The sequence below is a fragment of the Sus scrofa genome, chromosome 13 (genome assembly GCF_000003025.6).
Source record: "Sus scrofa isolate TJ Tabasco breed Duroc chromosome 13, Sscrofa11.1, whole genome shotgun sequence".
Taxonomy (NCBI): Eukaryota; Metazoa; Chordata; class Mammalia; order Artiodactyla; family Suidae; genus Sus; species Sus scrofa.
In genome coordinates this window covers 147374778-147390303 of record NC_010455.5, presented here as the reverse complement: position 1 = coordinate 147390303, position 15526 = coordinate 147374778, and the positions used below count along the sequence as shown (strand labels likewise).

At 40.0% G+C, this 15526-nt stretch overlaps 1 protein-coding gene and 1 pseudogene across 1 annotated transcript in view; both read right to left on the bottom strand.

The window, feature by feature from the left end:
• LOC100736570 lies at positions 317-11988 on the bottom strand (annotated as a pseudogene).
• Positions 13563-15526, bottom strand: part of BTLA (B and T lymphocyte associated) — a 28101-nt gene continuing 26137 nt past the window's right edge. The window contains 1 exon segment of the mRNA XM_021069825.1: positions 13563-15526. Within this exon segment, the coding sequence (XP_020925484.1) occupies positions 15414-15526 (113 nt within the window). The 3' untranslated portion in view covers positions 13563-15413.

Below are 15526 nucleotides of genomic sequence, written 5' to 3'. Positions count from 1 at the left end.
TTCCTTCCTGAGTTCCCTCAGGGCTCACTGGCTTAGAGAAGGCTGCAATGCTGATAACGGTGACATCCTTAGTTTACAGATATGGCAGGCAATATTTTGTTTCTCACAACAAGCCACTAACACAGCATCGAGTATTTTACTTTTAATATGGTTATGAATCACTCAGAGATGGTAACATTAAGCATGGAACAATATAGTATTTTCTCTGACAGAATTTCTGCGTGCTAGGCTTTCAACTAAACCTTTAGTAGCATAAATTGTAGATTATGCTACACATTCAGAGTGAGAAATCTACTAGATTGAGAATGAATCTTTGCTACTGTTGGAGTTGTGAGCCAGGAATAGACGTAAGACCCTGGTACCACCTCTTGCCTGACTGCTCCGAAGTCTCTAGCTTATCTGGAAGCAAACCACATATCATGTAAACAGCGGGGTCCTTGCAGGAACCTCCAGACTGACAGGAAACCACACATTTTGCAGTAAGTGCCCTGGAAGTAAAGAAAGGTGGAAAAGGGCATGAATCTCCAGCCTCTGAATTTAACCTGTTGCTCATTATGCCCTTATTACAATAAAATTAGCCATGCAGATGAGAAGTACCCATCATGCATGGAGGCCATGACACTTCCAATCAAAGTTAAATAATGACAAAAATCCCTCCTCCCTTTGGAAATGTGGAGCTGAAATGAAAATCAGGGAATAGGAGACCCGAATCTCTCCTTCCCAGTGAATATTCCACCACCTCATTTGAATGCCCCTCATAATAGGCCTGCCAAAGAAACAGGGCAGCTGCTCGCCTCTCTGCCCACTTCTCTTTAAAAGGTATATTTTTCACTTACATAAATCTTCACTTTACTTTCTCAATTTCCATCTCGTTTCTGCATTCGTTCTGCGAGGAAACAAGAACATTCCCTTCAGGAATATTCCCAACCAAAGTGCATGTTCCTTCAAGGCAGAAATCACAAATTACCCATCTTTTATGTCCTTTCTCAGGCTTGTTATAGAATCAAAGACTTGGAATGCAAGCTTTAGGAGAAAAGTAAATGAACATCCAGCCCTGCTATGGCATATAGCTTTTGTCTTGACGACAAACTCTTATCAACAGAACTGGCTTCTTAGAATGTCACATAGATTACAAATGATTGTCATGGGCGCAATAAGAAGGGTAGCTCTATAAATCATTTTTTGTATATCTTGATATTCATTTTTCATCTGAAAAGTTGGTACTCAGAAAGGTTAAGGTAAATTCCTTGTTCACAAAACATCAATGGTTTCCCTAATGTCTATTAAATATATTCCAAACTGGTAGCATGGCAGTTAAGACCCACCATAGCTTTTATAGTGCTAGAGATATAGGAGGTCCAATAATACCTTAGTTTTTATTTTTAGCAGTAAGGATTTCATTTATTCTCTTAATTTTTTTTTCCAGAGTCCTTTCTAGGCACCTCATTACTCTGTCAGCCAGAGGCATAGCCCTAACATGTTGAATCAGCTTTTTCCCAACACATACCTAGATGGATAGGTTAACCTGGAGATAGGTTTGTAGGGATATAAGTCTGGAGTGTGAAACAGGACTAAGACATTAAGGGAAGACAAGACTTAGGACAGAGAGTTCCCTTCGTGGCTCAGCGGTTAATGAACCCGACTAGCATCCATGAGGATTCGGATTTGATCCCTGGCCTTCCTCAGTGGGTTAAGAATCCAGCAGTGCCGTGAGCTGTAGTGTAGGTTGCAGACATGGCTTGGATCTGATGTTGCTGTGGTTGTAGTGTAGGATGGCAGCTACAGCTCTGATTCTGATTCAGCCCCTAGCCTGGGAACCTTCATATGCCAAGGGTACAGCCCTAAAAAGACAAAAAAAAAAATAAAATAAAAAAAATAAGAGAAAGAGAGAGAGAGAGAAAGCTCAAAAGCCCAATGATCTGAGAGAAACATGAAGGTTTAATGAAAAACTTTGACAAAATAGATTCCTATACATAACAACATTTATTTAGTGAGAACATCTATTAAGAACCTAGAAGAACCTATTTACCAACCAGGGCAGAGAAGATAGCCATGGCAAAGTTACTGAGAATCTTCAGTCAAATCCAGATCATTACAAAACAAACACTTCTTGTCTCGCTAGATATATTTACCCATACAGTGTGCTATGTGGGCAAGAAGAGTAGAGCTGTGGCTTTGGATATGCAAATCAGAGAGACTGAAGCTATCAGGCAGGGCAAGATAAAATAGCCATCTCCTTAACCAAGGACAAATGGCAGAGCCAATGGGATTCTAAAACCCAACTGAAAGTAGGAAAAACTCTCCCATTCTGATTGCTGTTCATGGGCAGTGTGTGAATTATCAGAGTGAGATAGTGAGATCTCAGTGGAATTTTTTTTTTTTTTTTTTTTTTTTTTGGTCTTTTTGCGGCCATACCCACAGCATATGGATTTTCCCACACTAGGGGTCTAATCGGAGCTTTAGCTGCCGGTCTACACCACAGACACAGCAACGCCAGATCCAAGCCACATCTGCGACCTATACCACAGCTCATGGCCAATGCCAGATCCTTAACCCACTGAGCAAGGCCAGGGATCGAACCCTCAACCTCATTGTTCGTAGTTAGATTCGTTTCCACTGTGCCATGACGGGAACCCCGATCTCATTGGAAATGTCCGTCTGAACTGAAAGCCATTGTCCTCAGATATCATTTAAATTGGAGAATAGAACCTAATGGCGAAGAGTCTAAAAATCTACAAATTTCTGGGACTTGAGTATAAATCTTCTGGAGATGCACATCTTTACTATGTCCTCAAAACTCAGTTTCCCTCAAGGCTTCTCTCATCTTTTGCTTCAAATATGCAAATGTGTACTCATTCTAATTCAGTTTTTCTCCACTTCCATTGGCAAACAGAAGGTTCAAGTTTTGGTGAAATTTATCTATTCTAATTTTATGATTAGTGCTATCTGTGTCCAATCTAAGATATCTTTGCCTACCAAAGGTCATAAAGAAGTTTTATTTTATAACCTTTTTAGTTTTATCTTCTACTTCTAGGTTTTGACCCATCTAGAATTCCTTCTTTTATGTGGGGTGGAGTAAGAATTGAGATTTATTTTATTCGTTATGCACATCCACTTATCTAGCACCATTTATTAAAAAAATATATTCTTTTCTCCTTTGAATAGTTTTGGCATCTTTGTAAAACATTTATTTTCATAAATGTATGTTTTACATATGGGCTCTCTCCTGTTCCATTGATCGATTATCTATTCCAAAGTTTCTCAACTGGGGTTTAAATTGTGGCTTTGTCTAATTACTCCCCATATGTATTTCTCAGTTTTTCTTTCATGTATTTTGAAGCACTTTTATTAATCCATTCACATTTAGAATTGTCATTTTTTTCTTGAGTTCTTGACTCTCATATTACTATGAAATATCCTTTAACTCTGATAAACTCCTTGAGTTCTACCCTCAATGATACTAATATACTTCTTCAGCTTTTTTTTTTTTTTTTAACTGGCGCAGATGGCATAATTCAAGCTGACATTTTTTATTTAAGAGACTCTGAAATACCACACTCTAGCTTTGATTCAAACAGCACAGGAATGACAATGGTTTGAGTTTTACAAAACTACATTCAGCAGCAGTATTGTGTTCCAGAAGTTGTTTCATAAAATTAAAGACTGGGGCTTGGATGAATAAGAAAAACCCATCTAGAAAACAAAAGATGGCCCAGACTACAGTCATCAGTCGTTACTCTCTGAGAATTGTGCTTTCTGGTTTTTGAAGACCTTGCTACTCTACTAACAATTGAGGATTGCAAAGTCCTGGCTTAAAAATACGGTGGGGAGGGGAAGCTGTAAATGTGCCTAAAAAGTACTTACTCCCTGGGAACAGGAAGCTCAGAGCCAGGCCTTGTTGAAACTGTGAGCCTCAACTGGCTTGGAAGAACTCTCATTTTTGGGGAACTATGAGAATCACTGGTCTTTGATGAGCAGTCACCACAATGAGGACTATGGTGGCAGAGGAATCCCATCATTCAGTTTCCATCAGTGCAGAGCCCAGGGGGAGAAGCAAGAAGTCCCACCTCTCGAGGAGGATGTCAGAAAGGCCCAAGGCCCTGATTTTGTAGGTTGACCAGTAATTTTCAGGGTCAACACCACAGGGGTGGCCAATGACACAACTCTCATCAGCCACAATGTGTGTTTGGAAGATTAACTTGAGCCAGTTCCTGAAGTACCCTGGAATGCTTATTCCAGAGTAGAGACCAATGTTTACTGAGTGGGGTGGAAACTAGGGGCAGAAGCCATGGTGACCCCAGAGAAGCAGAGATGACTACTCGTTGGAGTGTGTATGGAGTTGGCAAGTTTCTATTGAAATGGATGACAAAGGGGATTCTCTCTGACTTTGGTGATGATAGGCATCAGTAACCAAGTTTTGTTTTTGTTTCGGCCATGCCCACGGCATGTGGAGTTCCTGGGGCTAGGGATGAAACTGTGCCACAACAGCGATCCTTCGGCTTCTGACACAGCTCCCCCTGAGGGGGACAATAACACCTGGAAGTCCAGATTTGGTTCTTGACTAAGATTACGTCCAAAGCCTCCGATGGGCATCAGCCCCACGAACTCCAGGTTGGGGCACTTGACTTTTACGTGTTCCACCATGGCCATTGTCTCTGAAGGGAGCAGGCCACCTTTGCTTTCTGCTCCACTGGTGTTACCTGGACCGTGACTTCTGACCTTTCAGGAGAACCTCTTTTCTGCCACCAGCTGTTCACTTTGTCAGCCAGCTTCTTAGGACCAACCATTTCCAGCATGAAAAGATTGAGGACAACTATCAATTTGTTGACATTTTGTTTCTGTAGGTGGCCAATGAAGTGCCATTTGATCTCAGGACATGAAGACAGAATTTTAGGGTTTGAGGCTTTATTGAGCAGTTCCTGAAAGTAGTTCTCCCTGTAAGTGCACTGGCCATGACTGTGGACCTCCATCACCATGTCTGCAGGCTTGGTCCCGCTGACCGCTACGAGCCCTGGCTGGATGGCCAGGAGTTCGGCAACCGCTGCTCCACCGCCTGCTGCACCGGCTCATTCACTGACCGCAGGGCACATCTGATTCCCGGCCAGCTCCATAGACATGCTGCCAGCCCTCCACAGTCCACATGATTCTCTTCAGCTTTCTTATGGTTGATGTTTGTGTGATTTATCATTCTCTACCCTTTTACTTTTAATCTGTGTACTTATGTCTAAACAACATAAGAGTCTTGAGTCTTGCTTTTGTTCTTCAACCTGATGATTTTTAGGAATTGAAATTTATAGTTCATTTGTTTTTAATGAAATTACTTATATGATCGAGCTTAAGATAACTTTAATATTTTTAATTTGGCTTATGGGTTTTCCATCCTATTTTCCCTCTTTCCTGATTTCTACTGTGTGTTTATTTTAACGTTCTATTTTTATCTTTTTATTGGCTCTTTAGCTATAATCCTTTTAAATAAAAATTTAGTATTTGCTCCAGGGATTTCAATTTGCATCCTTAACTTACACCGTCTACCACACTTTCGTTTACTATTCTCCCATTCTCTGGGATATTATTGCCATGTATTTTACTTCTGCATATTCCTTTTTTTTTTTTTTTTTTTTTTTTTTTTGTCTTTTCGCCTTATCTAGGGCCGCTCCTGCAGCATATGGAGGTTCCCAGGCAAGGGGTCGAATCGGAGCTGAAGCCACCAGCCTACGCCAGAACCACAGCAATGCAGGATCTGAGCCATGTCTGCAACCTACACCACAGCTCACAGCAATGCCAGATCCTTAACCCACTGAGCAAGGCCAGGGATCAAACCGAAACCTCATGGTTCCTAGTTGGATTTGTTAACCACTGAGCCACGACGGGAACTCCTACTTCTACATATTCTATAAAGTCCTTAATACATTATTATTTTTTTTCTGTAAACAGTCAATTATCTTTTAGAGAAATTAAAACTAGGATTTTAAATGTGTTTTATATTTATCCACATATTTTCTATTTTTGACACTTTTCATTCTATTGTGAGAAATCAAGTTTCCATCTGGTACCATTTTCCTTTAGTCTGAATGTTTTCTAACATTTCAGTGATGCCTTTCCTTTGGTGACAAGTTCTTTTGGCTCTTGCTTATCTGAATCTTTTTTTTTTTTTTTTTTGTCTTTTGTCTTTTTAGGGCCACACCCGAGGCAACAGGTTCCCAGGATAGCGGTCTAATCGGAGCTGTTGCTGCTGGCCCAAGCCAGAGCCACAGAAATGCCAAATCCAAGCTTCGTCTGTGACCTGCACCACAGCTCACTGAAACACCGATCCTTAACCCACTGATCAAGGCCAGGGATCGAACCCACAACCTCATGGTTCCTAGCTGGATTCGTTTCTGCTGTGCCACAATGGGAACTCCTTAATATAGAACTGTGAGTTGAGTTTTTTTTTTTCTTCCAGTACTTCAAAAACTACATTCCATCATTTTTGGTCAATAGTCAATGGTCATTTTTATTGACTCCTTGATTATAACATGACTTTTTTTTTTTTTTTTTTTTTGGCCTCCGCACAGCTCATGGGGTTCCTCAACCAGGGATCAGATCCAAGTCACAGCTGCAACCTATGCCACAGCTTTGGCAACACCAGATCCTTTAACCCATCTGGCTGTGCCAAACCTGTGTCCTCGCACTGCAGAGATGCCACAGATCTTGTTTTGCTACAGCAGGATCAACTAACATGGCTTTTTTTTCCTGACTGCTTCCAGCTCACATGATTTTTACCTTTATATTTGGTTTTCAGCAATTTGGCCATGATGTGCCTAAGCGTAGTTTTTTTGTTTATTTGTTTGTCTTGCTTGGGGTTTGAGAGATTATTAGACATAAGTGTTAATGTATTTCATCAAATTTAGAAAAAACTGATGATTATTCAAATATATCTTTTCTGTCTCAGTCTCACTGAGACTATAAATGGAGACTAAATTCTCCATTTACTCACTGTAAGTGCTCATTTTTTTCCCTTAAATCCTTAAGTATATTATAACATAACCTCTATCTCTCTCTCACACACACATATACACAGAGAGAGAGAGAGAGTTTTAAAGGCCTTAGCAGCTAAATCCAGCTAAAGAGAGCTCTGTATCTATTTCTACTGTGACTTTTTTTTCCTTTTTGGTTGTTGTTCCCATTTTCTTGCTTCTTTACATGTTAGTAATTATTTATCATACGTATAATGTTGTCAATATTACCTTGTTGAGTTTCAAATTTGTTTTGGCTTCCTTGAAAAAATGTTTAAGTTTGTTCTTAGCAGGGAGTTAGTTTACTGGCTGATCAGCTCGACACTTTGGGGCTGGCTTTAAAGTGTTATTGGTGTGGAACTAGGATAGCCCTTACTCTAGGTTTAAATTTTTGGCCGGATCTCATTTGAATTCTGGGGCTATTCAGCAAGCTATTTCTATTTGGTGGGTCAGAATTATTATGTTTCAAAAATGCATGATTTCCACCCAAAACTCTCCAGGATTTGTCCTTGGCATGACCTTATGGAGCCTCATACTTAATATTCAACCATAGAGCTGAGGAAAACTTTTTTGGATTTCTGGAGCTTGTTTTCTACACAACTCTTTCCTCTTCCAAACCTTGCCTCACAATTCCCAGCCTCTACAGATGTCCCAAACATCAATCTCTGCTGCCTTAAATCAGTGAAACCGCCATGCTCAGACTGGGTTACACCACCCTGTGTTACAGACTGAAAACTACCTTAAGATCAGAAAATCATAAGGCTCAATTCTTGCTTTTTCTGTCTTTTTGGGATTCATAGCTTTTTATTCTATTGACCAATATCTGCTCAGTTATAATTTTTTACTATGTAAGAGCTAGTCTAGTACAGGTTTCTCTATTGGTGCTCAAGGCAGAAGTCCTTAGTAGAATTTTTAAGGTTGTTTGTTTTTTTGTGGAGTTTTTTGATTCTTGCTACATATTTCTTAATACATATGTGCCTAAGGCACGTTACTTATATATTAAATACTAAAAGGTGGATCTGTATTACTTTTTTTTTTTTTTCCCCTTTTAGGACCACACCAGTGGCATATGAAGGTTCACAGCTAAGGGTCAAATTGGAGCTGTAGCCACCAGCCACAGCAACGCAGGATCCGAGCTGAGTCTGTGACCTACACCACAGCTCAGTGCAATGCTGGATCCTTGACCCACTGAGCAAGGCCAGGGATTGAACCCGCATCCTCACGGATACTAGTCAGATTCATTAACCACTGAGCCATGACAGGAACTCCTAGGCCCTGGCTTTAAAGAACAGTTTCCCTGGAGTTCCCGTCATGGTTAACGAATCCAACCAGGAACCATGAGGTTGCGGGTTTGATCCCTGGCTTTGCTCAGTGGATTAAGGATCCGGCATTGCCGTGAGCTGTGGTGTAGGTTGCAGATGCGGCTCGGATCCTGCATTGCTGTGGCTCTGGCGTAGGCCAGCGGCTACAGCTCCGATTCAACCCTGAGCCTGGGAACCTCCATATGCCACAGGAGCAGCCCAAGAAATGGCAAAAAGACAAATAAATAAATAAATAAATAAATAAAAATACATACATAAAGAAAGAAAGAACAGTTTCCCAAACTTGCTTTTGAACCTATAACTTGATTTTTAGGCACAGAATTTTTTAGTTCCTGTGCTCTCAAGTTCATCACAAATGTATTAGGGTAGAGTTTTCTTTCTCACTTGCTATTTTTAATTTCTGAGCTGGGTGGAGATGTCTTTCTGTTTAGGTCTGAAAGAGAATTTTTCAAATAAGAGTCTGTCTTAAGAATGTGATTTGACTTCTTGCTATTCTTGGCTGCTGGTAGGGAGATGTGGGTTCATAAAAGCTAAGTGATCGCAAGCTTCATAAACCACCTGAGTGATTTTTATTTAGTAGATTCTTATTTAGTAGGTTAAGCTTGAGATTCTTCATTTCTAATGACTCCCAAGAGGTGCCTATCTTGCTGATTTGAAGGCCACCTTTTGAATAGCAAAGGAATAGCTGACACTTCAAAGACACAATCATTCATTCCTTAAACATTCTACCATGTACCAGACACTCAGCTAAGAAACTAAAAAAGAATGAGGCATAATTCTCATCCATAAGACAGCAAACATATTAAATATAAATGCTATAAATGATATGACCTTTAACAGAATGAGAAGACAATCCACAGACTGGGAGAAAATATTTGGAAAAGCCATATTTGTTAAGAAATTGTTATCCAAGCTAAACAAAAAACTCTTAAAACTCAGCAATAAGAAACAAGACAACTCAATTAAAAAATGGGCCAAAGACCTTAGAAGATACATTACCTAGGAAGACACACAGAGAGCAAATGAGCAGGTGAAAAGATGATCAACATCATGTCGTCAGGAAACTGCAAATTAAGACAATGAGATGCCACTGCTGACGTATTAGAATGGAGAAAATCCAGAACACTGAAGATACCAATTGCTGGCAAGGATGTAGAGCAATAGGAATTCCCATTCACTGCTGATGGGAAAACAGCCATCTTCAAAGACAGTTAGGCAGTTTCTTATAAAACTAAACATACTCTTACGGTACAATCCAGCAATCACATTCTTTGGTATTTGCTCAACAGAGTTGAAAACTGATTTCTGCACAGAAACCTGCACACAGATGACTAGAGCAACCTTATTCATAATCGCCAACATTTGGAAATAACTAAGAAGTCCTCCAGTAGGTGACTAGGTAAACAAACTGTGGCACATCTAGATAACACAATGTTATTCAGTGCTAAAAGGAAATGAGCTATCAAGACACACACACACACACACACACAACTTTAAATGCTTGTTATTAGGAGTATCCATTGTGGCTCAGTGGTAACAAACCCGACTAGTAACATGAGGATGTGGGTTCAATCCTGGGCCTCAATGAGTGGGTTAAGGATTCGACGTCACTGTGAGCTGTGGTATAAGTTGGTGGCTACAGCTCCAATTTGACCCCTAGTCCGGGAACTTCCACATGCCTCAGGTGTGGCCCTAAAAAGCAAAAAAAAAAAAAAAAAGCTTGTTATTAAGTGAAAGAAGCCAGTCTGAAAAGGCTACACGCGCTCTGTGCTTCCAACTATATGACATTCTGGAAAAGGCAAAATTATGGAAACAGTGACAGTGTCAGCGGTTGCCAGGAATTTGGGGGGAGAGAAGGACAAAGAGGAAGAACACAGGAGATTTTTAGGACAGTGAAACTATTTTGTATATTATAGTAAATGATACATGTCACTATACCTTTGTCAGACACATAGAATTATGACACCAAGAACATAACCTAAAGTAAACTGTAAATTTTGGTTGTATAAAAGTTAGTTTGTTTATAACAAACACACTGCTCTGGTGCAGGATGTTGATGTGGGAGGCTCTGCCTGCATGGGGCAGTGGGGATATGGGAGTTTTCTGCACTTTCCTCTCAACTTTGCTGAACCTAAAACTACTCTTTTTAAAAGATTATGTATAAGCTTATACATACATATTTTAAACAGAAAATCAGGCCAGAGAATCAATTCTGGGGCCTAGAAAGTCTTGACTGGTAGGAAAAACTGATCAAATTAACTACATATAACAAACTAACTTCTACACTGGGAAACTCACATCAAAATTACCTGGAATACTTTTTAATGGTGAAGAAGATAGAACCATAACCTGGATCTCCTGAATCAGAACTTTTCTTTTCTTTTCTTTCTCTCTCTCTCTCTCTTTTTTTGTCTTTTTTTAGGGCCCTACCCACCACATACAGAGGTTCTCAGACTAGGGGTCGAATCGGAGTTGTAGCCTCCAGCCTACACCACATTCACAGCAATGTGGAATCCCAGCCACATCTGCAAACTACACCACAGCTCACAGAAACACCGGATCTTTAACCCACTGAGCAAGGCCAGGGATTGAACCCGTGCCCTCATGGATGCTAGTCAGGTTCGTTAACTGCTGAGCCATGATGGGAACTCCCTGAATCAGAATTTCTTAGTGCTGGTAGTTAGTAATTTGCAGTTTAGAAAGTTCAAGTTATTTTTATGTTCCATAAGATTTGAGAAATAACTCTTCTGTTTCCTGTCCATACATTTTTGGTACAAAAGCCAATACTAAATGGTTTCCAAATTAATTTTAATAACTTTGTAATAGGGGCAGGGTGGGTGCATAGCTGTGGGTGTATGGGTGGCGGTTAGTGCAAGATCATTAGCACATTATAGTGACTGCATTAGTGTGGTACTTTTAGAGGTCACACTTGACCAACAGTGGGTCAGGCAGTGTCCTTGTGGCAGAGTGCAGTGAGAAGCAGGGAGCCTCCCCACCCTCTAGCCTCAGGTCAGTAGGTGAGGTAGGGGGCCCAGGAACAGGTTGAGGTCAGTGTCCTGCTGAGCTCCAGAGCACTGGCCACAGCCACCCACTGGCTGGGCCCAGGCTGCACCTCTGTGCCCTAATGGCAGTGGCAGTCTCCCTGCATCCCAGTCCGTGAGACCCAGCTGTGGTTTGCTTGGCCTAAGGAGCCTAAGAGCTGGCAGGGTCCTGGCACCTTGCTCCCTCGGTGATGACAGCTGGGTAGGGTCTGGGGACCTGGCCTAGAGAGCACCCCTCATTGAGATATCTCTTCGGCTGGGCCTGGGAATTGGTGGGAGGACCCAGACTGGGTGCTGGATGATCACTTCTGGGCAGGGCAACCAGCTTGCACCTTGGACAAGTAAGATGAAGGGTTAATGATACTGCTTACCTCAGAACAGAGAATAACATTTGTTTTGAAGGAGTTTTATAGGAACCTTTTGACCTGACTATGACTTGACCTACATGGACACCTGAAAGAAAAAAGATCCTACGCCAAGAAGTTTGCAACAGCTAAGGCCCCTCCCTCACCTTTTATATAAAAGGGCCTTGCTGAAAGCCTTTGAAGAGTTGGGGGTTTTAAGGCATGAATCACATGTCTTCTTGAATGGTGCTGTAACAACGCCTATCCTTGCTCCAAACTCCAACATTTTGGTATTGTTTGGCCTCACTGTGCATCAGGCACATGGACTTGCAATCTGTAACAACTTTACCTTTTATTAGGAATAATCAACGAGCTTACTAGTTGCGGAAAATTATTATTTACATTTTTTCCATACTTTATGAATGAAATGAGCCATGTGGATAATACTGAAATAGATTCATTTGATATATACATATATTACACTCCCTTCATTAAGGTGGAATAAAAACATAAGTGATTTGTGACATTGGCAGCACAGTGCAAATACAGTATAAATAAATTACACAGTTGAAGTCATTATCTTTACTGTAAGACATGCCAAAAATATTCTCAACAGTTTATTTTATTTGAATTCCAGAAAACCATGAAGTAACTGTTCGGCTTTGTGTGTTCATTTGATAAGACAACTAAATGTATCCTCCCCCTACTTCCTGTTTCTTTAAAAATAGCACAGTGGTGAGAGGATGTGGAAAAAAGGGAACCATCCTACATTATCAGTGGGCATGTAAATTTGTAGGTGGAGTTTCCTCAGAAAACTAAATATAGAATGACCATATGCTCCAGCAATCCCACTCCTGGGCATACATCCAGACAAAACTATAATTCAAAAAGATACATGCACCCCTGTGTTCATTACAGCAATATTCACAATAGCCAAGACATGGAAACAACATAAATGTCCATCTTCAGAGGAATGGATAAAGAAGATGTGGTACAAATTTACCATGGAATAATACTCAGCCATAAAAAAGACAATCTAATGCCATTTTCAGCAACATGAATGGAACTAGAGATTCTCATACTAAGTGAAGTAAGTCAGAAAGAAAAATACAAATACCATATGATATCATTTATCTATGGAATCTAAAATATGGCACAGGCGATCCTATCTACAAAAAGAAACAAAGAGGAGAAGTGGGATGGACTGGGAGTTTGGGGTCAGTAGATGCAAACTTTACATTGAGAATGGATAAGTAATGAGGTCCTATTGTATAGCAACAGGGAACTATATCCAATCTCTTGTGATAGACGTGGTGGAAAGGGTTTTCACTGTGGCTCGGCAGGTTAAGAATAGCACAGCAGTGAGTTCCCATGTGGTGCAGCAGGTTAAGGATCTGGCATTGTCAGTGCAGTAGCTCCGGTCACTGCTGTGGCTCAGGTTCCATCCCTGGCCTGGAAATTTCTGCATGCTGCAGGGAAGGCCAAAGAAAAAAAAAAAGAAAGAAAAAATAGAACAGCTATTCTAATATATTTTTTGTATGTTAGTTGCCCATAAATTCATCTTGGCTGAAAGAGCCTAACTAGAATTGCTCAAAATTCTAGGTGCAATATATTGTACTGGCTGGATGACAGGGACTCTAAAATAACTCCTGCAACCCCAATACAATGGGGTCAAAAGTCCTTTTTTTTTTTTTTTTTTTTTTGTGTGTGTGTGTGTGTTTTCTAGGGCCACACCTGCGGCATATGGAGGTTCCCAGGCTAGGGGTCTAATCAGAGCTCTAGCTGCCGGCCTACACCAGTCTGCGACCTATATCAGAGCTCATGGCAATGCAGGATCCTTAACCCACTGAGCGAGACCAGGGATCGAACCCGCAACCTCATGGTTCCTAGTCGGATTCGTTAACAACTGCGCCACGACAGGAACTCCCCAGTGGGGTCAAAATCTTAATGCCCGTGCTAAGTAAGAAAAACTCTGCCACTAAATCTCAGTTTTGTCTTTTTGTAACAAAAACTTTTATGGACTACCATACTCCCATCCCCATTACTTAATACATTATTTTCATACATTTCCTCTCATGACCTATTTACTCTAATATTTTGAGTTTCTTTAGCAAATTAAAATGGAATGTCAGTTTTTTCGGCTTCTCTTTTTAACATTTCTGTAAGTCAACTATCCTTCCTTCTGCACACTATTTTTCTTTCTCTGTCTTTTCATCTTTCTCTCCCTCTCTCCCTCTCACACCCACCGACCCACCCATATACATACCTCACATTCATTTGTGCAGCAGCTCACATATTTGCTCAAATGGATCCTAAGCTTTGCTATCCACTTTGTTATGAGGAATATTGAATTATTTAGTACAAGCCCCTGAGAATCCTAATAGTCTCAAGCTGTAGAATAATGTTATAGACTATTTTTGAAATGATTAGATTCATGCATTTTGAAATTCAGAAAATATGAAAGCATCTCTTCTTGCTGTACTCTTAAAGTGGCTGCAATCTCATTATTTTAAAATAAATTATCAAACTGCACTACTAAACTATGTATTATTTTTTTCCCTGCTCTCTAGAAGAAGAGCAAGCTACAGATACAGTGAATGAAAGGTATGTTGACCCATACTGGCCAGCTAAATATTCTGGAATTTCCTCCATTCATTATGCTTTTAATTTGTCGTGTCAACAATGAATCAGTTTAAGCCATTAATCTGCATTTGCTTGATGATACCTATTGTCATTGATTTTTACATTTATTCAGATACCTACAGGTATATTACTGCAGGAGCATTATGTCACATTCATGTGTTAGTCTATGTTGCCCAAACACTGTTGCCACTTTGTTTATAAATGTACCATACCTTAATTGCTCTATTACTTACTACCTCTATTTGCTTATCAGTCTAACAGAGTAGATATAAGCATTTTTTTGTCAGTCCTGGAGAACATTGATCTTTTATCCAGTTGGTATATTCCACATACTTTTTGCATGATTTATTCTTTCCATTCTTTTTTTATATCATCAAGTATAAAATTATTTCTCCCTTACATTTAAGAAGCTCCAATATTATATTGATAAAGACAAATTTCTTATTATCAAGATTATTTGGAAATAAACACACTACCATTACTGTATTTATGGTTCATTAGTTGAATGGGACATTATTTTTCAAAAGTATGTAGTTAATTGACCAGATAATCCAAACCCCTCTTCCTTATGTGTCTGAGAGCCGCAGAGAAAATACTGAGTTTGTGTATTAGAAAAAAATGTAGCTGAGTCTAAATGTTTTACAATTCTGCTATTCATGACATCATTTTGTTTTGGAGAGAAGATTTTGTTGTTCAAGGATATAATATAAAATATTCCAAATGGAGTTCTCCCTGTGGCATAGTGGGTTAAAGATCCAGCGTTGTCATAGCTGTACTGTAGGTCACAGGTGTAGCCTAACTCAATCCCTGACCCAGGAACTTTCAGATGCCTATACTGAAGGTATAGCAATTAAAAATAAATAAATAAATAAAAAGCTCCTGAAGAAGTTTTTGAGAGGAATTTTAGTCATTTGTCCTATGGACCCTAAAGACCCAATTATTAACCAGACCCTCCTTGAAGTGAAACTTCTCAGGTCAAGGAATAGTGTGTGACATTTCGTTAGGCTCAGATAATGGTGCTGATTGGCAGATGATTCATTGATCACTGGTGGAAGATCAGGACTGGATTTAACTCTTCAAGCACAGAACTGCATACTCCAAAGGTGCTTCTTACATATTTCTTTCCTGTCTTGGGTTCATTGCAATGATGGAATGGCTCAAGGAAGCATAAACAATGCCCT